Below are 24109 nucleotides of genomic sequence, written 5' to 3'. Positions count from 1 at the left end.
CTACACACATCCCCCACCCCTCTGCCTCTGTATCAGAGGCAACAAGGGGGGGGAATGGGAGCTGACTTAAAAGCCGGCTCCCCAGAAGCACTCCCTGATAAGCAGCAGCATGGAGGGTGAGGTAGATAGACTGGAGCCAATATGTGTGGGGAGCTGGCTTTCAAGCAGGCTCCCTTTGTGTGCCAGCTCCGTGGACCCGCCTGCCCCCCACTTGCTGCCTCCTACAGAGGCAGCAGCGACGGAGGAGCAGGCAGGGATTTGGTCCTGGGGGGAGCCAGCTTAAAAGCCGGTTCCTTCCAGCACCAGCTCTGTGATGCCACCTGCCTCTATCAGAGGCAGCAGTGTGGCAGGTGGGAGTAGGGGAGCCTGCCATGAAGCAGCCTCTGTCCACGTTGGGCCCAAGCTCCCCATGGGCAGAGGCAGCATTGCAGGACGGCAGGCAGCTGGTCTGTGTGGGGAACTGGTTTTTGAACTGGCTCCCCTTGCTAACTGACTCTGCCTGCCATCCCATGTTGCATACAGAGGCAACTGCATGGAGTAAAGGGGGCTCCCTGGGAGTGGCCCCAGGAGCATACTGGCTGCTGCCCCTGCCCCTGGAGACTATCAAATAGTCTTGTAGCTGCTAAGATTTCATGTGGTTACATGACTGTTCAATTTACATGATATCTAAAATCCCTGTCAGGAATGTGAATATTCTGCACCTCTGAATGACATAGACCAAGTCTGAGGAAGTTAACCAGACTTTAAGAAGTGCTCTGTGTAAGCTCAAAAACTTCTCTGAGCAACAGAAGTTGGTCCAATAAAAGATATCCCCTCAGCCACCTCTAATTACCCTGAGCCCTGGTCTACTTTACAGAGTTAGATCAACGTAAGGCTCCTTATATCGATTTAACTGTGTACATGTCTTTACTAAAACGTCAGTCCTACTCAGTGTTCTATCTTATTTTTGAATTCCATGTGCAGAATGACTTATGTGCACCAAAATGGAAGTAATGCATCACCTCCATATTGGTGCACATAACAAAAGTCATTCCACACATAGACAATGTGTGGTGGAGTTGAAGGATTGAGGTGTGGGAGAGGGCTCAAGACTGGGGCAGAAGGTTGAAGTGTGTGTGAGGAGGTGAGGGCTGTGGCTGGGGGTGCAGGCTCTGGGGTGGGGCTGTGGATGAAGAGTTAAGGGTACAGGCTGCCCTGGGGAGAGAGGACTCCTCCCTGCTCTCTCTCACCACAGCTACTTCAAGTCAAGTGAGAGGCCCCTCTTTACTGCTCCAGTGGGCAGATACAAGCTAGGGTAGGTACAGGCTAGGCTCGGTGAGGGCCAGGGAAGGGGGGGTACTTTTCCTCTGGCCATAGCAGTTTTGGGATAGCTCTGTGTGAGGGTTTGGCAGGGAGAGGCGCCTCTGCCCTTGCTGTGGCAGTTTCAGATTGGAGCTGGTGGGGAGAGGTGCCTCTCCCCTAGCCGTAACAGCTTCAGAGCTTGGGAAGAAGCATCTGTCTCCACTGTAGCTGTTAGTCCCTGCGCACTGCTTAATAGTCAGTTGTGCATCCTCACAGCTTAAAGGGAACTTGGCTTCCTGCTCACATTACTCGCCTACTTCACTGACTTAACTCCACCTCCACAAGAAGCATAGAGTCAATGTTGATGTAGTTAGGTTGATGCAATGTCAGTATAGTCACTGCAGGGCTTACATCAACTGTTGCTGGCCTTCAGGAGCTACCCCACAGTGTCCCAGTTCAAATAGTGCAAGCGCTCCTCCTGAAGACGCACATGGCTAACACAAGGACCAAATTGTAGACACAAGCAATGTAATTACTGTAGGAGCAATATGCCGATGTAATTTAGGTTGACTTAATTTTGTAGTGTAAACATTTCCTAAGAAATTCATTCTACAATTGACATATGAGAGTTTGTTTAACGCGAGACCTAATTTCATTTTTTTGTTGTTGTTCCTGTATTTTAGGTGTAAATGTCCCTGAAATTCCTTGTATCCCAATGCTGAGGCATCTTTATTTGAAGTGGGTGAGGCTCACCAAACCACAGCCCTTTAAAGATTTCCTTTGTATCAGCTTACGCACTTTTGTCATGAGGAATTGTGCAGGTAGGAGAAAAGAGAATCGTTCTTGGGAAGGGATGCATCTACACAAGAAGAAACTAGTACTAATACAGTAGTAGTGAAGCTGCCTTGGTGGTAGACTACAAAAGGATACTAGCTCAGAACAGTTTTCATAACATAATGATAAAAATGTTTAGCCATCTATTGTAGCACTTACACCTGTACAGCTGCACAATTTCTGGCAGTTTCTGTACTAAGTTTTCTAGTGCAGTTAAGGCCTTGGGATTGCCCATCATGCAGTACTCCAGAAGCAATCAAAGACTTTATTTCATATTTGATAATAGGAAAAAATTCTCCTATGCTGTATTGAGCTGTTAAGTTAATAAAACACCACTAGTTTTTAGTTCTGATGGTTTGCTAAACTGGAGAGGTGCAGGCAGGCATATCTGATGGCTGAATTGTTTGAATAATGTATTCAGTACCATTAAATGAGCAACTTTCTATGTATATATTCCCTATCAGAAGTTGTTTTTTTCTCTGCAGGACCAACAAATTCTTTGAAGTATGTTCCCTTGGTGACAGGTTTGGCTTCTGCCCGAAACCTGGAGCATTTAGAACTAGTTAGAGTTCCTTTTCTTGGAGGACTTATCCAGCATGTAGTAGAAGATAGCTGGAGATCAGGTATACAACTTCCTACTGCCTTGAAGCATAGAACAAATGATGGGCAACACTTTTGTTCTTTAGCTTGTTCTTTCACTTGTATGTTTTAGCTATATTCAAAGGCTGTTAATTATGGACTTTTGTTGTATTTTGGGAATTGTTTTAATCTTGTATGTATAAATATATACCTTTATGACACATTTTTTATGCAAGTACTGAAAACAAAAGCTGAAGTTAAATTGAACATGTATTTCTATAACAATGAAAACTGTTAAAGAATTGCCCTCTCTTAATATTCCAACCAAATGTGAATCTTTACTATCAGTTCTTTTCTAGATGGTAGAACTGGCAGGAATAATTTGGAGGAAATTTTTTTTTTTAAATTAGCTTCTTGAGAAACTTCTGTTGTAGTAATCAGGACTATCTCTACCAGCAGGTGTTAACACAAGGAAACTTATATATATGCTTTAAAATGGCATGTATTCTTGTTATTACTTGAAATACTCCATTGGCAAAATAACACCAGGAAAGTGAGTAATTTTTAGTGACCCATTGACTAAAGTGAAACTTTTCTTTCCCCCGATAAGGTGGTTTTAGGAATTTGCACACTATAGTTTTGGGAGCTTGCAAAAATGCTCTTGAAGTAGATCTTGGCTACCTCATCATAACTGCTGCACGAAGGTACTTGCTTTCCCCAGCTTTTGTTATTCCTTTCTGTTTTCTGTCTCTTCAAATTTATTACATTACATTAGGTAATGTAATGAATTTCCCAGCGTTTGAAGAAGAAGTTTTACATATTTAAGAGAAAAACCAAGTGAATTGTTACAGTCTAACAAGAATTTCAAATGACTAGAGGAAGGGACTGGGAATTAGATTCCTGGGTTTTTGTTATTAGATCTGTCACTGACTTGTTCTGTGGCCTGACCCAAGTCACTACACTTTGTCATATGTAAAATTAATATAATAATATTTTTCTCAGTGAGGTTTAATTAGTGTTTATAAATTGCTTGGAATTCCTCACAGGTTATAATTAGGGATGTGAAAGGTTAACCGGTGGGAACTGGAGCAGCTCCTGCCTGCAATGCACCCAGGCCCTTCCATCCTCCCTTTAATGGATTAACTGGTTAGACATAACATTTCACCAGTAACCCAATTAAATAGGATTTTACAAAAAACTGTTAGAAGGAAGAATGCAGGAATTCACTAATGTTCATCACTGTCTAATAAATATTTTCAGTTAATTGCCTAGAGTGGAACAGATGTATTTTTCACTCAGATGTATTCTGTACTAAACAGTGCTTTGTTGCTTCAGTTTATAGCTTTTTGCCTTGAACGTGAACTGTACTTGATTGCTTTTAGGTTGCATGAAGTGCGAATTCAACCTTCCCTGACCAAAGATGGTGTCTTTTCTGCACTGAAGATGGCAGAACTGGAGTTCCCACAGTTTGAAACCCTTCATCTGGGATATGTTGATGAGTTTTTGCTACAATGTATGAACTTTTTCTTAAATTACCTGGTGAGGGTGAGAGTAGCACAAATTGATAGGTTTAGTGTATTTTTCTAAGATGTACTTTTGACAGAATGTAAATAACTATTGCTCTTGGATCTTCTTGTATATATTTTTTTCTGTAACTCCTGAAACTTCTATTGTAATTTGAGCAGAAACTTTTTGTCAAATTTGTTGTCTGATATTTGTGCTAAAATTACACATTGCATATTATAGTATGGAATTTGGGGAGGACAAAAATGCTGCAATTTCTGAAGGGGCATATTGCTGAAATCTTCTATTGTCTTTCTGTAGGCAAAATGACTAATGGGGACTTAGTAAAGTATGGCTTAGCTGATGTGGTTGAAAATCCAGGAATCATCACAGACATTGGAATGAAGGCTGTAAATGAAGTATTCTCTTGCATCAAGTATCTGGTCATTTACAACTGCCCACATCTGCACAATCCAAACAACTGGATCACAGGTATTGAATGCTTTTGGAATGATAGAGATACAATCTAAACATCTCGCATCAGGATGAAGACTTATAGTTAAACTTGTTTCAGAACATGAACATAATAACCCTCTAATTAAAAGAAACATTTGAGACCAAAAAATAGTCAGATTTCTTTTTAAAGGTTTAGTAGTTTAGTGCACGCCTTCTGTGTGCGTGTATTTAATATTTACACCCAGGGGCAATCCCTGACCGGAGCAGTTGCACAATACAGCCCTGAAGTTATGTTGGGCTGAGGAGAAGCTTATCTGTTCCATCCCCAAAACACCACCCCTTCCTGCCATATCCCTGCCCTCTCCCCCAATGGCACCTGGCAGCTGGGGATGTGTGCTTGCGGATTACTGGGGAGCCCAGCACAGTGAATACACTTGTTCCACTTCCCCATGGCTCCTGCTGCTGCAGGTAATGCTGGGGGGCCCAATTGCTCCTGCCACCAGCCCCTCTGGTAGTCCCTGAGGCCACATCCCTCAGAGGATAGGGTGCCATGGGAGGAGAAGGCAGGGCGATGGCACGAAAGTGTGGGACTTGGGAGAGAGAGGGGGGAACAGACAGCCTCCGGCCCACCAAATTGCACAACTGCTCCAGCTGGGAGCCAGAGTTTGAGACTCCTGATATACACACAAGCAGAATATTGTTAATTTGCACTGAAGATCAGGAAAGTAGTTTGCAAATTAATAAGTGAGAAATACAGTGAAATAGTACATTATGTAAAATGCTGACATTCCTTATTAAATAAAGCCCAATTTAAAAGTGTTCACAATACTTCATTGTGCTTTAACTCTGACCTTGCAGGACCTGGTCTGGTGGTGAGAGTGTGTTTGTGTGTCTATGGCTAATTCTGCTCTGGTCCCCTTTCCTGAGAGTTGAGGAGAGCAAATTAATGCTAATTATTATAATGATTATTGTGATGTGGATGTTTGTCTATTAAGAGCCAGACTGAGACTACAAATTCTTTTCATATAGGTCATGAACAATCCTTGTAGATATGCGCTATATTTAGACTGTTTACAGAATGATGAAAGTAACACAGTTTGTGTGTGACCAAAATTATCTCTTTTCCCTGTCTTCATTTTAAAACACTGGTTGGGCAAAGAATACCCCAAACAGAGAGAGAGCTCTAATAATGATGGAAAGTTTTTCATAATTCTGCTACCTGTTCTGTCCCAAATAAGCAAAAATGGAGATGCAGAAATTTGGGACTCCAGTGATGCTGATAAACTTCAGCTGTCAGAGTGGTGGCAGTGGAAGTTTGAGTCTCAAATCTGGGAAAGTTCTAATGAGAGATAAAAAAGACTTGGAAATTCTTCAAGGAACATGAGTGTGTGTATATATATATCTACTTCCATAGACCATTCAAGATGGACCCGGCTAGTTGACCTCACGCTGGTGCGATGCCATGCAATAAAGCTAGATTCTTTCAGTCAATTCATTGAATTACTGCCAAGTTTGGAGTTTATCTCTCTGGACCAGATGTTCCGGGAACCTCCTAAGGTAAGTTTCTCCGTGTGTGTGTGCGCGTGTGCGCATTCGCGTGTGCGCGTGCGCCCTACACTCACCAATTCCCCTCTTGCAGGGGTTAGGCAAGCCCAGGCCCCTTCTCCCTCCCTGCCTGGGCCTTTTCTTTCCCCCCACCTATCCCCTTGCCACAGACTAACCCTCCCACCCCCGCCATGGCAGGCCCAACCTTCTTCCCCACCAGTTGCCTGGGGGGATTGGGGCTGGACTGAAACCGCGGCCCAGCCAGACCCAGCCCTCCTCTTCTCTCCTCGGCCTTCAGGGGGTTGGACTGGGCCAAAGCCATGGCCAGGCCTGGCCCTCTCCCCCAGACCTTTGGAGGGTTGGGCCATGCCGAGGCCACGGCTGGTCCCGCTCTTCCTCCCCCCAGCTTCAGGGAGGTGTGGGGGCAGCCCCTGATCTCTCCCCACAGCAGTGTAGGGGAGGGGCACTTTGAGATCTTGCCAGGCCTCCCCTCCAACCCCCCCCAGCTGCAGCACCTTCTGCTCCCCACTGAGGAAGGGGGAGTGGAAGGAACCCCATGGATCATGTTTTCCGCCCCACCCAGCACAGGGGGAAGGAGAAGGGCTGTGCAGGTCACGGCTGCCGTCCCGCCCCACATACACTCCCCGGAACTCTGGGGAGACCTCTCAGGAGGGTCTGGCATGAGCCTCACTGGCCCTTCTTTCAGCTGGGAAGGGGAGCCCTAGCCCTCCACATGGGCAGCCCCAGCCCTCCATATGGGCGGGGCTTTTCCTATGGGATACACTCTGTTGTCCTGCAGGAAAAACTTTTTTATAGGTTTGGGAAGAAATAGTTCAGTGAGTGACTTGGGAATACAATGATTACCATAAGAGATGTTTCTGTTAAACAGCGGTGGGAAAACTTTTTTTGATCAGGGGCCACTGACCCACAGAAAAATCAGTTGGGGGCCACACATAAGTGAGAAGCAAAGTGAGACATCCCTAAATGACAAGGAGAAAGACACTCCCCATGTTCCCCTTGCAGATCAGAACCAAGAGGGACCCAAACTACTAGCTTTCGTGTGCTCCAGCCCTGTGGGTGGGTGGCTGGAGGGGCTGGAGTGCCAACATGGGCTCCCAATGCTGCGCCGGGAGCAAGCCGGGGGCCGGATCCAGGCAAGCTGGGAGCCACATCCGGCCCCTGGGCCTGAAGGTCCCCGCCCCTGCCCTAAATATATGCTCTGAAGTTCTGTGGACTCTTGTTATGCAGGAGGTCAAACTGGAGCAGGCCTGCAGGTTGCCCAGCTGGGACCCTCAGGCACAGAGCAGCCTCCCACTTCAGAGCTGCCCCATGCCACTTAAATGGCTGGCTGTTCCCTGTGTCTTTCTGCTTAGGGCGCCAGGGAGAGACTTTTTCCCCCTATTGACAAAACTGCATATTGTAGTAAATATTCTTATGGTTTTGCAGCATGGTAAAGTTGTGGTACTATTCCTCACGTATGTGAATTCATATCATATTGATTTTCTGATCTTTGTTTCCCCTTTCCATCACCCTCCCTTCCCCATTGTTAAATTTTCACAACTGTGACAATGTACTAAATACATTTTAATGCAAAGATTATTCCAGAAAACTCTCTAGGGCCTCTCCCATTCTTGAAAGGAAATAGAAACACTTCTTCTAGATTTTCTTTCATTTGATCCTATGCGTTACAATTTCTTACCATAAGGTTGTGCTATTGCCTTTTACATTTTTCATTTTTAATACCAGTTTAAAAGAGGAAAGGTAAAAGTTTACATTTGGCAACCAAATATGCAGTCTGTGCAATGTAGGTACAGGAATTTTTGTGCGCAGATCCTACTCCATATCACACATCATATTACCTAGTCAGAAATATCGATACAATGGGTTTTTTTTATCAGTGTTATCATACATTATGGAGATTTGATATAGTCATTTTGAATCTTCTTGTGTTTTTGTTTATTTCAGGGCTGTGCTCGTGTGGGCCTGAGTGCTGGCACAGGGATTGGTGTTTCATCTGCTTTGGTCAGCAATCAGAACTCCAACAATGACAATGACAACAACAACAACCACCAGAACAACAACAACCCCAACATCCACCACAACAATCACCAACACCTAAATGACCAGAATGAGGAGAATGAGCTGCGGCAAGATGGGCAGGTGGAAGAACAGCAGATTGCAGCTGAGGGTAACCACTGATCTTTTGTGAGCCTCTGAAAGAAATGATCTTATTTTGCATTTGCATAGAACTGTAGGGAAAAAGTTATGTGTATTGAAAGGCACTCTAAATCCATAGTTTGATAGCTATGCTGTTTATTTCCTTTATTTGGTATCTATCTATAAGACCAAGCTAGGAATGTCAATGTGTAGTCAACTACACAATTAATCGGTTAATCTTTTCAACTACATGCACTCTTCCCTCCCCCGCTGCCTCTCTATCAGAGGTAGCGAAGGAATAGGAGAGAGAGCCAGTGCCCATGAGGAGCTGGCTTTAAGCGGACTCCCAGTGAGCATGGATCTGCTGCCCCATCCCTGCACTGCTGCCTCTGATAGAGAGGCAGCAGCATGGAAGGTGAGTGGAGGGTAGGCTGGAGCCAATACACATGGGGAGCCAGCTTTCAAGCAGGCTCCCTGTGCATGCCAGCTCTGCAAACCTGCCTGCCTCCTTTGCCCCCACTGCTGCCTCCTACAGAGGCAGCGAGGGGGCCTGGCAGGAGCTGGTGCTGGGGGGAGCCAGCTTTAAAGCTAGTCCCACCCAGCACCATCTCGGTGGTGCCACCTGCCTCTATCAGAGGCAGCAGCATGGGTGGGGAGGAGGCTGCCGTGAAGCAGCCTCTGTCCGCTGCTGCCACCCTATACTGCTGTTTTTGTATCACCAGGCAGCCAGTCTGTATGAGGAGCTGGTTTTTAAACTGACTCCCTGCTGGACCAGCTCCCGCTTGCCACCCTGCACTGCTACCTCTGTGAGCTAAGGGGTTCCCTGGGAGCGGGGACTATCAATAGTCGTGTAATCACATGAATTCTTAGTGGTTCCACAACTATTCAATTACCTAATATCTGGGGGTACGTCTACACTACAGGTTAATTCAAACTAACAGCCGTTAGTTGGAATTAACTTTAATAGCGGCTATACATACAAACCACTAGTTCGAATTTAAATCGAACTAGCGGAGCACTTAATTCGAACTAGGTAAACCTCATTCTGCGAGGAGTAACGCCTAGTTCGAATTAAGTATAGGCAGTCCCCGGGTAACGTACAAGATAGGGACTGTAGGTTTGTTTTTAAGTTGAATTTGTATGTAAGTCGGAACTGGCATCCAGATTCAGCCGCTGCTGAAACTGACCAGCAGCTAACTACAGGAAGCCTGAGGCAGAGTTGCTCTGCCCTGGGCTTCCTGGAATCAGCCGCTGATCAGTTTCAACAGCGGCTGAATTTGGACGCCTGGGACAGAGCAGCCGGGGCGCTGCCGGGTAGGTCCCCGCAGCGCTGCACCTCAGCGCTGCGGGGACCAACCCAGCAGCACCCCAGCAGCTCTACCCCAGATGTCCCCAAGTCAGCCGCTGCTGAAACTGACCAGCGGCTGATTCCAGGAATCCCGGGGCAGAGCAACTCTGCCTCGGGCTTCCTGTAGTCAGCCGCTGGTCAGTTTCAGCAGCAGCTGACTTGGGGACGCCTGGGGCAGAGCAGCTGGGGTGCTGCCGGGTTGGTCCAGTAGCGCTGAGGCGCGGCGCTGCGGCACCAACCTGGCAGCACCCCAGCTGCTCTACCCCAGGTGTCGTCGGCGAGAAAAGCCTGGTCTGCTGGGGGGAGGGGGCGCACTAGCTGCACCTCCCCCCCTCCAGCAGACCAGGGAGACGCGGGTGGCGGGACCACCGAGACGCGCCGCGATCCCGCCCGCATCCTCCGAGGCTTTGCTCCGCGTCTCCCTGGTCTGCTGTGGGGGGGCTCCCCCCAGCAGACCAGGGAGACGCGGAGCAAAGCCGAGGCGCACACGGGCAGCGGGACAGCCCAGACGCGCCGCGGCTGTGCGTCCTCCGAGGCTTGTCTCCCTGGTCTGCTGGGGGGAGCTCCCCCAGCAGACCAGGGAGACGGGGAGCAAAGCTGCGGAGCACGCGGGCAGCAGGACAGCCGTGGCACATCTGGGCTGTCCCGCTGCCCGCGTGCTCCGCGGCTTTGCTCCCCGACAGCCCAGATGTGCCACAGCTGTCCTGCTGCCCGCGTGCTCCGCAGCTTTGCAGACCAGGGAGACTCGGAGCAGACCAGGGAGACTCGGAGCAGCTTTTCTCACCCCGGAGGACGCGGGCGGCGGGACCGTGGCGCATCTGGGCGTCCCGCCGCTCCCGTCCTCCGGGGCAAGAAAAGCCCAGTTCGTAACTGCGGATCCAACATAAGTCGAATCCGTGTAACTCGGGGACTGCCTGTAGTTCAAATTAAGGGTTGTGTAGCCACTTAATTCGAACTAGTTGTAGGTTAGCCCTTCCCAGCTTGCCCTGGTGGCCACTCTGGGCCAAACCAGGGAAACTTTTGTGCCCTCCTCCTGGCCCCGGAGCCCTTAAAGGGGCACAATCTGGCTACAGTGCTTGTGTCAGTTGCAAGCCTGCCAGCACCCAGCCAGCAGACCCTGCAGCTGGCAGGGCATGAGCCAGGTATCCGCTGCCACCCAGTCTTCCGCCTCTTCCCTGGACCAGGCTGGTAGCTCCCAGGAGCCTGCCCAGGGCTGCAAGAGGCGGGCGCCTGCCTGGTCTAGTGCGGAGATCGTGGACCTCATCGAGGTTTGGGGGGAGGCCTCCAACATCCACGACCTCCGCACTAGGCACAGGAAAGTGGTCGTCTAGGGCAGGGTAGCTCCCAGCCTGTCCACCAAAGGCCACATGTGAACCCTGGAGCAGGTTTGCATGAAAATCAAGTTGGTCCAGTGAGACCCCCGACCCTGAGCTTAGAACATAAGAATGGTCGTACTGGGTCAGACCAAAGGTCCATCTAGCCCAGTAGCCTGTCTGTCGACAGTGGCCAACACCAGGTACCCCAGAGGGTATAGACCGAAGACAATGACCAAGCAATTTGTCTCATGCCATCAATCTCCAGCCTTCCACAAACAGAGGCCAGGGACACCATTGCTACCCCCTGGCTAATAGCACTCCATGGACCCAACCTCCATGAATTTATCTAACTTCTCTTTAAACTCTGTTCTAGTTCTAGCCTTCACAGCCTCCTGTGGCAAGGAGTTCCACAGGTTGACTACGCGCTGTGTGAAGAAGAACTTTCTTTTATTAGTTTTAAACCTGCTGTCCATTCATTTCATTTGGTGTCCTCTAGTCCTTCTATTATGGGAACTAATGAAGAACTTTTCTTTATTCACCCTCTCCACACCACTCATGCTTTTATACACTTCTATCATATCCCCCCTCAGTCTCCTCTTTTCTAAGCCGAAAAGTCCCAGTCTCTTTAGCCTCTCTTCATATGGGACCTGTTCCAAACCCCTAATCATTTTAGTTGCCCTTTTCTGAACCCTTTCCAAGGCCAAAATATCTTTTTTGAGGTGAGGAGGCCACATTTGTACACAGTACTGAAGATATGGCGTACCATAATTTTATACTTCCCCTCCTCCTTCTTCCCCTGGCTTCCCCCTTCCAGCTCCCTCCTCCCAGGTTTCCCCCTCCCCTCTCCCACCCTCTCTCTTCCCATCTCCCACCTCCTTTTCCCAGTCTCCCCAGAGGTTAATCCCCTCCCCTCCAGTTTTGTTAAATACAGAGAATTTCTGTTTTTGAACACACGTGTCCTTTATTTTTTACATCAGGAAATGGAGCTAGGGAGGAGTAAGTGGAAGGAGGTGAGGGAGGAATGGGGCACGAGCCCCCGATGGGGAGGACTGGGGTGGCTCTGCGGGCTCCTCAGGGTGGAAGCTCTCCTGCAGGGTCTCCTGGATCCTGACAGCCCCCCGATTCACCCCCCAGATGGCAGCCTGCGCCAAGTGCAGCCATGCTGATGGCCGAGTACTGTGACGTGCCGAGTGTGGGCACTCAGGGCACTCCAAGACAGGACTGCTTTGCTGTCCCTCATTGAGGTAGACAAGCAAGCGGGGAACCCTGAGGACTGTCTGTCCAGGGTGGGGGTCGAGTCCCTTTAAGCACAGCCCTCGTCTAGCCTGAGACAGCAGCTCCACGCTCTAAGTCCTAACATGATGTCCTGCCAGCACTGGTTCTGACCAGCCTTAACTTTGGTTCAGGGTCCACTCAATGTGGACATGCTAGTTCGAATTAGCAAAACGCTAATTCGAATTAGTTTTTAGGTCTAGATGCACTAATTCGAATTAGCTTATTTTGAATTAACTAATTTGAAGTTAGTTTGAATTAGTGCGGTAGTGTAGACATACCCTAACATCTCTAGACCAGACTTGATCTTCTTTTTAAATGTAATAGTTGATCTATGCTGGCATAGGAGGAAGTCAGTTAAAGATTAAAAATAATACAGATGCTAGCTCAGCAGTTAAAAGATTGCACACTGTACTTCTTCATGGAGAATATGGATTTGTACTTCAAGCTCAGTAGGTTGAGGTTAGGATAGCATCATGTTACTTTGTAGTGTCCATCCTGTTTACTCAGAAATTGTACTGATGTTTTGGGGAAAACAGCATGAAGCAAGTCCTCAAGCAGATGAAGTCACCAGGGTAATGCAAGGAAGCATTTTCATTAAGAAGAATGGAGAATCTTGAAGGAGCCACTTACTTCAGAAAAACTAAGAATATAGAATTGGCCTGGATCCCCTAGAAGTTACAGGACCAATAATCTCTTGGGAGGCTTCAGTAAGATTCAGTGAGGAAACAACTGAGACAGCTACTGTTAGTGATACTATAGCCCTATAGTGCCTTTCTGTGACTTCAGTGTGATTATCACTTAAAAACCTTCTTTGTATATCGGGCTATGTGCTTATTCTTCTTTCTCTTGACCATCACATTTTATTGTCTTCATTTTTTCAGCACTGAATGATATGGAGGAAGTTGCACAGGATGATGGAATGGCTGCATTGGAGGGCCAGAATGAGACCACTGCGCATAATCAAGCAGTTATTCCTATGGATGTTGATGAGGAGCAAGCAGGTAATTTGGATCCTGGAAAATAATCATGACTTCAAGATCCTCCCAGTTGCAAGATTCATTAGTTCAGTATGATTATTTTGACATGACTTTTTTCAGCTAGAACATGTGGGACATTTGAATAATGGCTCTAGAATAGCAGAAGAAACTAGTGATTTAAGTCTGCTGTACAGTCTCCCCTTTTCTGCTGTTCGTTCTGTGACAGATTGTTTTTAAGGTCTCATTTTTATACTATAGTGTAATGAGAGGGTCAAAAAGATATGAATATTCTTAGCTTGCTTTTCCAGTCCTTGCATTTATGATCTCCCTCCTCCCACTTCAGTTTATTAACTCCTCCCGTTTGGCTGTGTTATTATCAGAGCATCTTGTATAAGCACTAATTTAAGTTGTATTTATGGGTCGCATTAAATCACTTCAATTACTGATGCCAGCCATTGCTTTATGCACATTGCATTGTAGATGTGCCAACAGCAAGTAGTTTTAAAAAAGCAGGGTATCTGTTCACCAGAGTGTTTTTTTCCAAAAAGCCCCTGAAAATGTACTCTTACGTCGACGTTCATTTGTTGAACTATTCAAACAGGTACCATATATTGTGCCCATTTGGTACAGTGTAGTGGCATTCTGGCCTGACAGCCAGAAGCATTAGAAGTTGTGCCCCGCATGAGAACATAGGCTGAAACTGACACTTTGCGATGTTGCTGAGAGAAAGGCTGGTGAAGTCTTTTCTGCCCATCTCTGATGGTTGCCTGGGTGGAAGTTGCATATTCCCTGGATGCTTTTTCAAAAGGATTTGAGGATAATTTCAATGTCCTGGCTAATATTTGTCCTCTCAGTAACACAGATTCTAATGGCTGAGCACAAAATGTCTTCCAAGATAGCTCCTTAGTTACTGCATTGTCAGTTTTTCAGTGACCTCGAGTCTGAGAAGTGCCATAGAAAACCAGTCTTATATCCTATTGTGTCAGACTTTTTTTTCCGATAGATTAGAACATCTTTGTTGATCTTAACTGTGTTTTAATGCTGTATCTTTAAATCACATTTTTAGCATTTGAGTTTTTAGGTAGGGTCCACAGAAAGGAGTGCAGAGTTCTGCTAGGATGAACCAAATCCATCTCTTTCTGTGGCATTTCCAAACTGTTGGAGAACTTCAGCAGTCAAGCACTATTACATTTTAATACCCTGTAATTAGGAATGTAAGCGACTAGTTGACTATCTGATAAGCTTATCGGATAGTCAACTAGTTCCTTGACTAGACACTCCTCACCCCCACCTTTAACGTGGGGGGGAAAGCAGGAGGCAGTGGTGAGGGGCGTCGATTTAAAAGTGGGGACAGGAATCAGCTGATTTCTGGCTCATGCCCAGTCCCAGATGCTTCACCTCTGCTTTTTAAATGTATTATGAGCCAGCAGGCTCTTAATACATTTAAAAGACTTGTGCGCAGTGGGGAGGGACCTGGTGCAAGTCAGGAATCAGTAGTCCCAGCTCAGCTTCAGCCTTTTAAATGTATTAAGAGCCTGCTGGCTCATAATACATTTAAAAGGCAGAGTTGCAGCAGGGTTAACTCCTTGCCCTGCTCCCAGCTCCTTCGCTTATTGTCTAATCGACTAGTTGATGGAAATTCCGTTAACTAGTCACTTACTTGGTTAAACTAAATGTTAACATCCTTGACCTGTAATCATTGCTTGCCTTGTATAAATGAACTATCAGTATTCTTCTCTTGTTTTAGGACCCAGTGGCCTTCAGCCTATTGTAAAAGCAGCACCTATTACCGTCCATGACTCGGACAGTGAGGATGAAGAAGAGAACATGGGGTCCTCAAGAGCCTGCATTACTAACAGCATTGTCCAGAGTTACTCAGATGGAGAAGAGAAAGTCAGAGATCCAGAGGAAACCAGAGAGCTGTCAGGTGTGAAAGATTTTGTATGAGTTGGCTTATTAGTAAGGATTTTATTGCAGTGGGCAAAGTCTGTTAATTTGGCTACTGAAGCTTTAGCCCATTTTGCTTCTTCTCCATGCCTCAGATAATTTCTAGTCATATAAACCCAATACAACGTAGAATGGAGCAATAGGATACATCCCCATAATGCTGGAAATACATGTGAACATGTGCAAAATGGGGAAATACAGCATAAATGCCAGAAGCATAGCTGCAGATTTTTTGTAGACACAGTACTTCTCATACATATTTTCAGGTATATTTATTGCCTCATTGGCTTACAGTAGACACCTACCAGTGCAGATATGTGACTGTGTGCCCATATGAATTGTCTGTCAAAGCATTTACCATCACAGGCTGAAAAGCTATCGAGCAAAAGCTTGGGGGAGGAGTGGGAAACCTGTAGCCATCTAATGGATATGTAGGCTGTCTGGGAATATCTCAGAGAAAGTAATCTAGATCATGTCTGCTCTTTATAGAGAATGTTATAGTTTAGGAATGAAGTGAATATTCCCTTTTTTCAACTCTCAGGTTCCTCTGCTTTGGAACCAGGCTTAAAGTTAATACAGTACAAGTTGCACCTCCCTGGCCCAGCACCCTCGGGACCTGACTGGTCCTGGATGAGGGATTTTTCCAAACCATTGGAGGTCATTTTAGACCCTCGCTGCTGGCCCTCCACTGCCTTCTCCACTGGGCTTCCTGGCTCCCCACACAGCCCAGCTGAGCTGCACATCAACTCTTGGCACTCCCCTTCCCCGCCCAACTGGGCCGCATGTCAGCTCCCAGGACCCTGCTCCTCTGCAAGCACTCCAGGACTCTTGGATCCTGGCTCATTGGTTAACCTTCATGGTTACATGCAATGTTATCCCTCCCGCTCCCCCTTCCCCGCACTGCTGCCTCTGATAAAGAGGCAGCTGTGCAGGGGGAGGGGGAGCGGCAGAGGGAGAGGACACGTGTTTATAAAACATCCCTGATTTGGGGAGATGTTTTCAGAAATGTTCTCAGTGATACCAATGCCATTAGGAATGATCTGGTTTAGAATACTGAGCAAGGGGCTTGGAGCCAAACATTACTGAGTTATATTGCTGGTTTTGACATTGACTCACTGTGTCTAACCATTTATAATATGGGAATAAAACTTCTCTACCTTACATCACCTGTAGATGTATAAATTAATGATTGGACAGTGCTTTGAAAGTTCTGAAGCACTGTCAGTTCTAAATTGTCATTTAATCCCTTATTTTCAAGAGAACTAAGACTTGTTACAAATATATTCCCATATCACATTCTTGCACATTGACATTTGTAACTAGTGAGCTGTTTCCAGAAAGCAGTAGGCACGTCAAGCAATGTGTATCCCCTGGTATGTCAGTTCAGATGAGCAGCTTCAGGACATTAGAGAGATTCATCTGCTGATGGGCTAAGTGTTAACTTCCTACCACTTTAGAATAGGTCCTAATTTAAATATTGGTTCCTCACTCATCTCCCTGCAACCTCTGTTGCTGAACTCCCGGCGGTCTCCATTTTCAGGTGGTGGTGTTCAGAGTTAGCTTGCTTTATTGTTTTTCATGCTTATATTACTTTATCAGCAGTGAGTGGTAAAGGCAAGACTCCATTGCGGAAGAGGTGCAGTGCCAGCCAAGTGGGTCAAGCGAAGCAATTCCATGCTGAGGAGAGCAGCTGTGAGAAAGGTTGTCAAGTGACCAGTGAACAGATTAAAGCAGATATGAAAGCAGCCAGTGACATGCCTGAAAGGAACAAAAGCAAAGATTCTTACTCCAGTTGCGTTAATGCAGCTGGATCAATGGGGACCTCCAACTCTTGCAGTGCTGTTTCCTCGAGCCCTGACTGTGCAAGGACAGCTGATAGCCACTCTGCTGCCACCAGTCCAGCAATTGCAGATGAATCCCGACAGTGTGTCTGCTCCCCTAGTAGGGGTGAAAGTTCCAATGAGAGAGACAATGAGGATGGTTCTGTTTGCTCCAGGTGCTCTTCCTGTAGGCAACAGGAGCCACAAAGGAGGACTAGTGGGTGCTCTGATTTGGAAAGCCCATCTACTAGTGGTGTCTGCAGTAGGAATGGACCGAATAGTACTGGGTCAGATTTCTCACTTAGGACGCTGCCAAACTCTGGGTGTCCAGGAGAGGCAAATTCTGAGAGGACTAATGGGAATGTCTGTGGGAATACGGGGGAGGAGAGCACTGGCTCACAACTAGGAAGCTATGAAATGGAGTATAATGAAGATTATCCCCGCCGTCCTCTAACAAGAGCCAGAAGCAAACTGTCCCATGTACCTCTGTTGTCTGAATCAGGTATGACCTACACTTGTGTATTTTTACTTCAGAGTTACTGTTTCATACTAAAGCAACAACTATCAAATACTATCCATACTTTAATAACACAGTTCTTTTTCTTGTTTGTAAATCAAACGTTTTATTAATTGACAGAAGAGCCAGTAGGAACTAAAGGTATGGATATATCAGTTTGTAGCTGCTTATGTTCATACACATCTCTCTGTGTGACCATGATCTCCATCTTCTCTCATGTTATCACGTGTGTCATGCATCTATGGTAAGATTGGACCGATTGATTTACTGTTTTGAAAAACAATGTTTTTTGATAACTCATCTTGCTGTTTCTGTCTTTATAAGCTATTATTCAGCGGAACATAAGAATTGCTCCTCTGTTCAAGAATTACTTCTGGGAGGGAGAAGGGAGAGGTGCTCTCCTCCTTTTCAGAGGAAAAAAGATGATTGCAATAATTGTGATAATTTATCAGCCAGTAAGGCAAAATGATTATCACTCAACCATAGTAGTGTACAAACACACATCTACATGGTGAATCCCACTTCAAATTGTTGAGGCATTAATAAGGGACTAGAAAAATGCATTTCTCATTAAACAGAATAATAGACAGTGGAGTTAGAAAAAATATTCAATCATCAAATCCATATCTCTACCAAAGTAGGATTGATTTCTACAGTACATTTTTGGGTGTTTATCCAGTCAAGTGCAATATCCCAAGTGCTGATGAAGCTTAAATCAATTTGTTTAGGAGGCTATTCCATTGCAAAATATATCTCAGATTTAAAATATTATCCTGATATTCATTTTGAATTTTCTGTTTTTTAGCTCGATCCATTATTAATAGTAATGGAATGAAACCATTAAAGGAATAATACAGTGCCTTGTATGCATGCCAGACAGGTCTTCCTGAAAATCACGCTGCTCTCCTGTCTCAGCTAAGGAAAGGGTTTATTTCTGCTGCATGTCAAGTGTCTTCAGACTTCATATTTTAGGACATAAACTGATTACATGCAGAAGTTAGAAAGTATTTCTCTCTTCCACTCCTCCCCTCCAACCCCTGCAGAAGTGAGTGCACATGTACGTCATTGTGCAACATTTTCCTGCATGTGTTGACTAATGGAGGCAGACTCCTAGTCCGATGTGGTCCAAGTCCAAGCCCAGATTCATGCTATATGTATGCCTGGATATATAGAATCAGTGCGGCTCCATCTGTCTAGCCACTAAAATCCACTTCCCCTTTCTTCCATTCCCCCAATGCTGGGATGTTAATATTCATTTACATTCAATGCAAAACTTCAAATGGGTTTGTTAAAGAACTAAAGAAATTTTCCTGTCTTTGGTTTGAACAAATGCAGTGAGTTTCATGGCTCTCTATTGTTTTGCCTGTGAGTTCCAGAACAAAGTGACATTGGTGGGTTATTTCGTTTTTTGAGGCTTCTGTAACAAACTTATTTATGATGGTGAAATGTATGTAGTTATTTGTCTTGAATAATTGTTTCACATTATCTCAGACATCTAAATTTTCACTTTTTCTGATGCTTAACATGGTATGGAGTGAAATAATAATAAAAAATGACTTAGCAGATAAGTTGGCAAAAAGGGAAAGAACTATTGATGTGTATGATTAATTACAGTAAAAAGCATCAAGCAAAACTGGTTTTGTCATTTAAATAAGCATTTTATTTTAAACTTGTCTTAGATTTAATTTATAGCCAAGGGAAGCATTTTGGAATTATATTCATGTTAATCCCTTTTAAGAAGAGGTCTTTGCCGGGGCTGTACTGTATACAATTCAGCATACATTTGTGATATTTTTCTTGTATAATAATAAGGGCATATATCCATGGTGATATTTGCTATATGTACTGTCATGAAATCGCACTGGATGATGATACACATGTGCAATGAATTGCTTAATCCAATAGTAAAGTAAATGTTTTCATATTCATATTTCATCTTCCACAAGTATGGGTATTCCAGAAGAGGATCTGAAGGCTACAGGCTCAAAGGGACTCACTTAAAGTTTGAATGCCAATTCATAGAATCATAGGGCTGGAAGAGACCTCAGGAGGTCATTGAGTCCAGCCCCCTGCCCAGAGCAGGACCGACCCCAAGTAAATCATCCCAGCCAGGGCTTTGTCAAGCCGACACTTAAAAACCTCTAGGGATGGAGATTCCACCACCTCCCTAGGTAACCCATTCAAGTACTTCACCACCCTCCTAGTGAAATAGTTTTTCCTAATATCCAACCTAGACCTCCCCCACTGCAACTTGAGACCATTGTTCCTTCTTCTGCCAATTGTACTTCAATTTATCCTTTTTGTTTTTTCTAGATGTGGCCAAGCCAAAGCCTCGACAAACAATGAAGCGGAAAAGGACAGCTGACAAGTCAACAAGCACAAGTGACCCTGTTATTGAGGATGACCATGTTCAGGTGAGGCCACTTTCTTCATGTTTCCAGCCAACAGTCTTTATGAACATATGACTGACTGCATGCTTATCGTTACTGCAAACCACACATTATGAGTTGAATTTTGTTCCTGTCTCAAGTTACATCAGCACATGCAAAGCATTAACTCAAGGGCCATGGCGTTTATAACTTGAGCGGTCTGGCCTGAGAGGGACTATACACCAAAGCTCAAGTTAAGGCAACTCATCAACTGCCCACACAATTACTTTGTAGTTGGACTCAGGATAGAGTGTTTTCCCACAATTCCTCCCATATGCCCAGAAAGGCTAGTCAAGTTCTCCCGCAAATCCCTGGGAAAGCATTCATAGAACAGCTCAGTTTACTGCAGCACTAAGAACCGTGGGACAGCACTGCCTACAAATGGGTGCAGTACCAGGTGGGACACAGTAACTTGACTGTAATTTTGTAGTGTGACTGTTGTTACTCAACCTAGGCTAACTTAAAGAGTAAACTGAGTATACATAATCTTGAGTTAACTTTGCTGCAAAGATGTAGCTTAAGAATGCATCTATACTCCTTGCTTGTAGTGCAGCATGTAGTATATATATTCAGCCCCCTTAGCACAGGTATAAATAGCAGGGTAGATGGTGAGGCACAGCTTAGTCAAGTAAAGTCATGTCTGAGGGGTGAAGGCAAGTACACGAGTGTGTACCCTACATGGTGCTCTATTCGTCACAGCTGTGTCTCCCCATTTATATTGCTGTTTTTAGCAGTTTAGTGTTCAGCTTCCTCCCCTCAGCTGGAGTCTGTCCCTGCTGCAGAATAAAACTGCAGCAATGGGGAAGACCTTGGGCAGATCCCCACCGTGGGAGCCTTTTCCAGCCACAGGGAGAGATTGAGGCAATGGGGAAAATCTCCACCAGCTCCCTGCAGCCAGAGCCTTCCCTGCTCTTGGGAAAACAGAAGCAGCTTCCTTCTGTTTCCCCTCAGCAGGAAAGGCTCTGGCAGTGAGGTTTCTCTGTTGTCTCACTCCTTCCAGAACCTTTCCTTGCTGTAGTGAATGGCTACGGCATTAGGGAGCTGCTGAAGCTTTACTGAGCTGTCTGAGTCCCATCATTGCACAGGCTACACCCTGTTGTGTGGACACAGACGTGTACACTATACGTCTCTGACTCTGGTGTGTTGTGTAGACTAGGGATGTAAAAGAGTAGTTAAATAGTTGACTGCCCGATAAGCCTAGAGTAGTCAAGTCGACTGCATGCATTTCCCCACGCCTCCTTTCTGCCTCCATGTCAGAGGCAGCAAGGGGATGGGGAGAAGCAGGAGTTGGTGCTGGGGGGAGCCGACTTGAAAGCCAGTTCCCCCCGGCACCATCTCCGTGGTGGGGAGTGGGGCAGGGGAGGCAGAAGTTCAGTGGCACAATGGCTGTGCCCTTTAAATGTAATAAGAGCTGCTTGGCTGTTACTATTTTTAAAAGGCAGGAGTGTTCATATTATGCCTCTGCCTTTTAAATGTAGTAATAACCAGGCAGTTCTCACTACAAAAGGCAGAGTCGCAGTGAGGTTTGCTCCCGGAGGCGGTACAAGCCAGTACTGTTTAGTCCCGGCTCTTGCTGCCCCTGGGAGTTAACCCTGCTGCAGCTCTGCAGTGGAGGTAGTGAGCCCCAATCCCTCTTATCGACTAATCCAATAATCAATGGAAATTCCATCGACTTCTCAATTAGCTGATTATCTGCAATTTAACATCCCTAGTTTCAACCAGGGATGTTAAATTTAGATTAGTTAACTAATTGAATAGTCAATGGAATTTTCATCAACTATTTGATTAGTCTATAAGGGTGCCTCCGCCTTTGAACTGTAGCAAGAGCCCTGCCTAGCTCTTGCTACTGTTCAAAAGCGCAAGCCCCGCAGGAAGTGTAGGGCTTCCTTTTGAAATGTACAAGAGCCCCAGTGGGGCTTTTGTATATTTCAAAAGCAGGAGCCTGGCAGGGAACACAGGGCCAGCAGGGACTCACCTGCCGGCCCTGGGCTCCCTGAAGTGCCTCAGCCTTTGAAATGTACCAGAGCTCCAGCAGGGCTCTTGTACATTTCGAAAGGAAGCCCTGTAGGGAGCATGGGGCTCGCTGGGGCTCCTTTCGCAGCAGAAGTGGTGCAAGCGGAAACTGCTTCAGTGCCTGCTCATGCTGTTTCTGCTGTGTCTCTACCTTCCCTGGCCCCTGTGGAGATGGTGTTTGGGGGAGCCTGGGCCTGCTGTGGACAGAGGCTGCTCCGCAGCAGCAGTTCCTGTCCGAGCTCCCCGCTGACAGGGGCTGCTGCAGCAGAGCAGTCACTGCCACAGGGAGCTTTGACTCCTGTGGACAGGGGCTGTTGCCACCCCATGCTGTTGCCTCTAATAGGGTATGTCTACACTACCCTCCTAGTTCGAACTAGGAGGGTAATGTATGCATACCGCACTTGCTAATGAAGCCCGGGATTTGAATTTCCCGGGCTTCATTAGCATAAGCGGGGAGCCGCCATTTTTAAATCCCCGCTGCTTCGAACCCCGTGCAGGAATAGGAACCTAGTCCGAACTACCTAGTTCGAGCCCCGTGTAGCCGCGCTGCACGGGGTTCGAAGCAGCGGGGATTTAAAAATGGCGGCTCCCCGCTTATGCTAATGAAGCCCGGGAAATTCAAATCCCGGGCTTCATTAGCAAGTGCGGTATGCCTAGATTACCCCGCTAGTTCAAACTAGGAGGGTAGTGTAGACATACCCACAGAGAGGCAGCAGCATGCTGTAGTAGGGGGCTCCCCGGGTGTGAGGCTAGGAATTTACTGGCTGCTGGCCCCGCCTCTGGGGACTACCCAATAGTAGTGTAACCGCCAAAATTTGATGTGGTTAGACCACTGTTCAGTTAACTTCTATCTAACATGCCTACTCTCCATCTGAAAGTTTTTCCTCTTATAAGCACCTTAATGAAAGGCAGTGTAATAAGTCTCCAGTACTGTCAATCCCAAGTCAGCCTCTTATTTAGACTGTCTCTACAGCACAAATGGGTTTTTAGACTGAATTATCTCTCATAATCAATAAGATTTTTGGTAATAGGGAACTTGAGGCATTTTCTATCAAGTCACTGCTGCTGGTGGTAATTGTGTATGGACACTATGGGTCTGAAAAAAATAACTTATTTTAAACTTACTTCATATTAGTAGTTATCAGCAGCACAAGTCTAGCTTTTCTCTCACCAGCCTGTTCTGGGCAGAGTCCTTTATCACATTGGAGAGCATCCCAGAATGAATTTTCTCCCAGCATATTTACAGCAGAACTGCTTTTTCTTTTTTGGCAGGATTTTTTGTTTCTGTTCATGCTTAATCCCTTTAAATTAATTTTGTATTAATCCCATCCTGTGAATTATTTTTTTTTTAATCTTCACCAGGTGCTGACTTTGAAATCCAAAAACCTTGTTGGAATTACATTGACCAATTGTGGAATAACAGACCTGATCTTGAAAGATTGCCCCAAAATGATGTTCATCCATGGTATGTTGTTAGTGTCGCTGGGACTCATAGCCCAGCCAAGTCTTCCATTCTGAGTTTCCCCAAGAGCTTGATACCTTTTCCATCAACACTGAATAGTGGAGTCATTTTAAAACATTCTCTTAGGCGCTACCTACCAACCTTTTGCTTACTTTGAGTTTATCAGCAACTAAGCAGTTTTATTCAGAACATTAAGTAGCGTAGGAGGCATAGTGATGCATATCATGGCTTCTCAGTTTCTAAGTTCTTCCTTCCTCTGGCTCTCCCTACTGTTATTTATCTGACACAATGTTGTTTCCATCTTAAAGAGCTGATGAATGATGAAAATCTGTATTGACTAATGGCACTTTAAGTGTACTGTATGCTGCATTCCAGTCTTGTCTGATTAGTTCTCTCTAAATCAAGAGGTCAATTATGCTGTTTCCTGAAATATCCGAAGTCAGTAAAGGGTGCGTCTAAAAAGCGCAGTTATTTTGAAATAATGGCCAATATTTCAAAATAACAATGTGAGCACCTACACAGCAATTACATTATTTTGAAATTGCTATTTTGGAATAGCAGTAGTGTGGACGCTCCACTGCTGCTATTTTGAAATAGCTCCTCCCCAGGGCCATTCAAAGTAGTTACTTCCCAGTCTCTTCCAGGGTTCT

The 24109-nt window shown here is 45.8% G+C and overlaps 1 protein-coding gene across 8 annotated transcripts in view; it reads left to right on the top strand.

Moving 5' to 3' along the window:
* The window catches only part of FBXO38 (F-box protein 38), a 50283-nt gene that overhangs the window by 12097 nt on the left and 14077 nt on the right, over nucleotides 1–24109 (top strand). For 7 of the 8 annotated variants that reach the window (XM_006138096.5, XM_006138094.5, XM_006138092.5 and 4 more), the window contains 12 exons: nucleotides 1965–2102; nucleotides 2601–2738; nucleotides 3305–3398; nucleotides 4077–4207; nucleotides 4519–4689; nucleotides 6068–6210; nucleotides 8164–8386; nucleotides 13176–13295; nucleotides 15019–15198; nucleotides 16818–17540; nucleotides 19869–19969; nucleotides 23360–23462. In XM_006138096.5, the coding sequence (XP_006138158.2) occupies nucleotides 1965–2102; nucleotides 2601–2738; nucleotides 3305–3398; nucleotides 4077–4207; nucleotides 4519–4689; nucleotides 6068–6210; nucleotides 8164–8386; nucleotides 13176–13295; nucleotides 15019–15198; nucleotides 16818–17540; nucleotides 19869–19969; nucleotides 23360–23462 (2265 nt within the window). The remainder of the gene's footprint in view (nucleotides 1–1964; nucleotides 2103–2600; nucleotides 2739–3304; nucleotides 3399–4076; nucleotides 4208–4518; nucleotides 4690–6067; nucleotides 6211–8163; nucleotides 8387–13175; nucleotides 13296–15018; nucleotides 15199–16817; nucleotides 17541–19868; nucleotides 19970–23359; nucleotides 23463–24109) is intronic. The other variant, XM_006138091.5, reaches the window with a different exon arrangement.

This window comes from Pelodiscus sinensis, chromosome 16, assembly GCF_052426305.1.
Source record: "Pelodiscus sinensis isolate ZL-2025 chromosome 16, ASM5242630v1, whole genome shotgun sequence".
NCBI classification, from domain to species: Eukaryota; Metazoa; Chordata; order Testudines; family Trionychidae; genus Pelodiscus; species Pelodiscus sinensis.
Note: the sequence above shows the minus strand (reverse complement) of the source record. Positions and strands in the feature narration are given on the sequence as shown.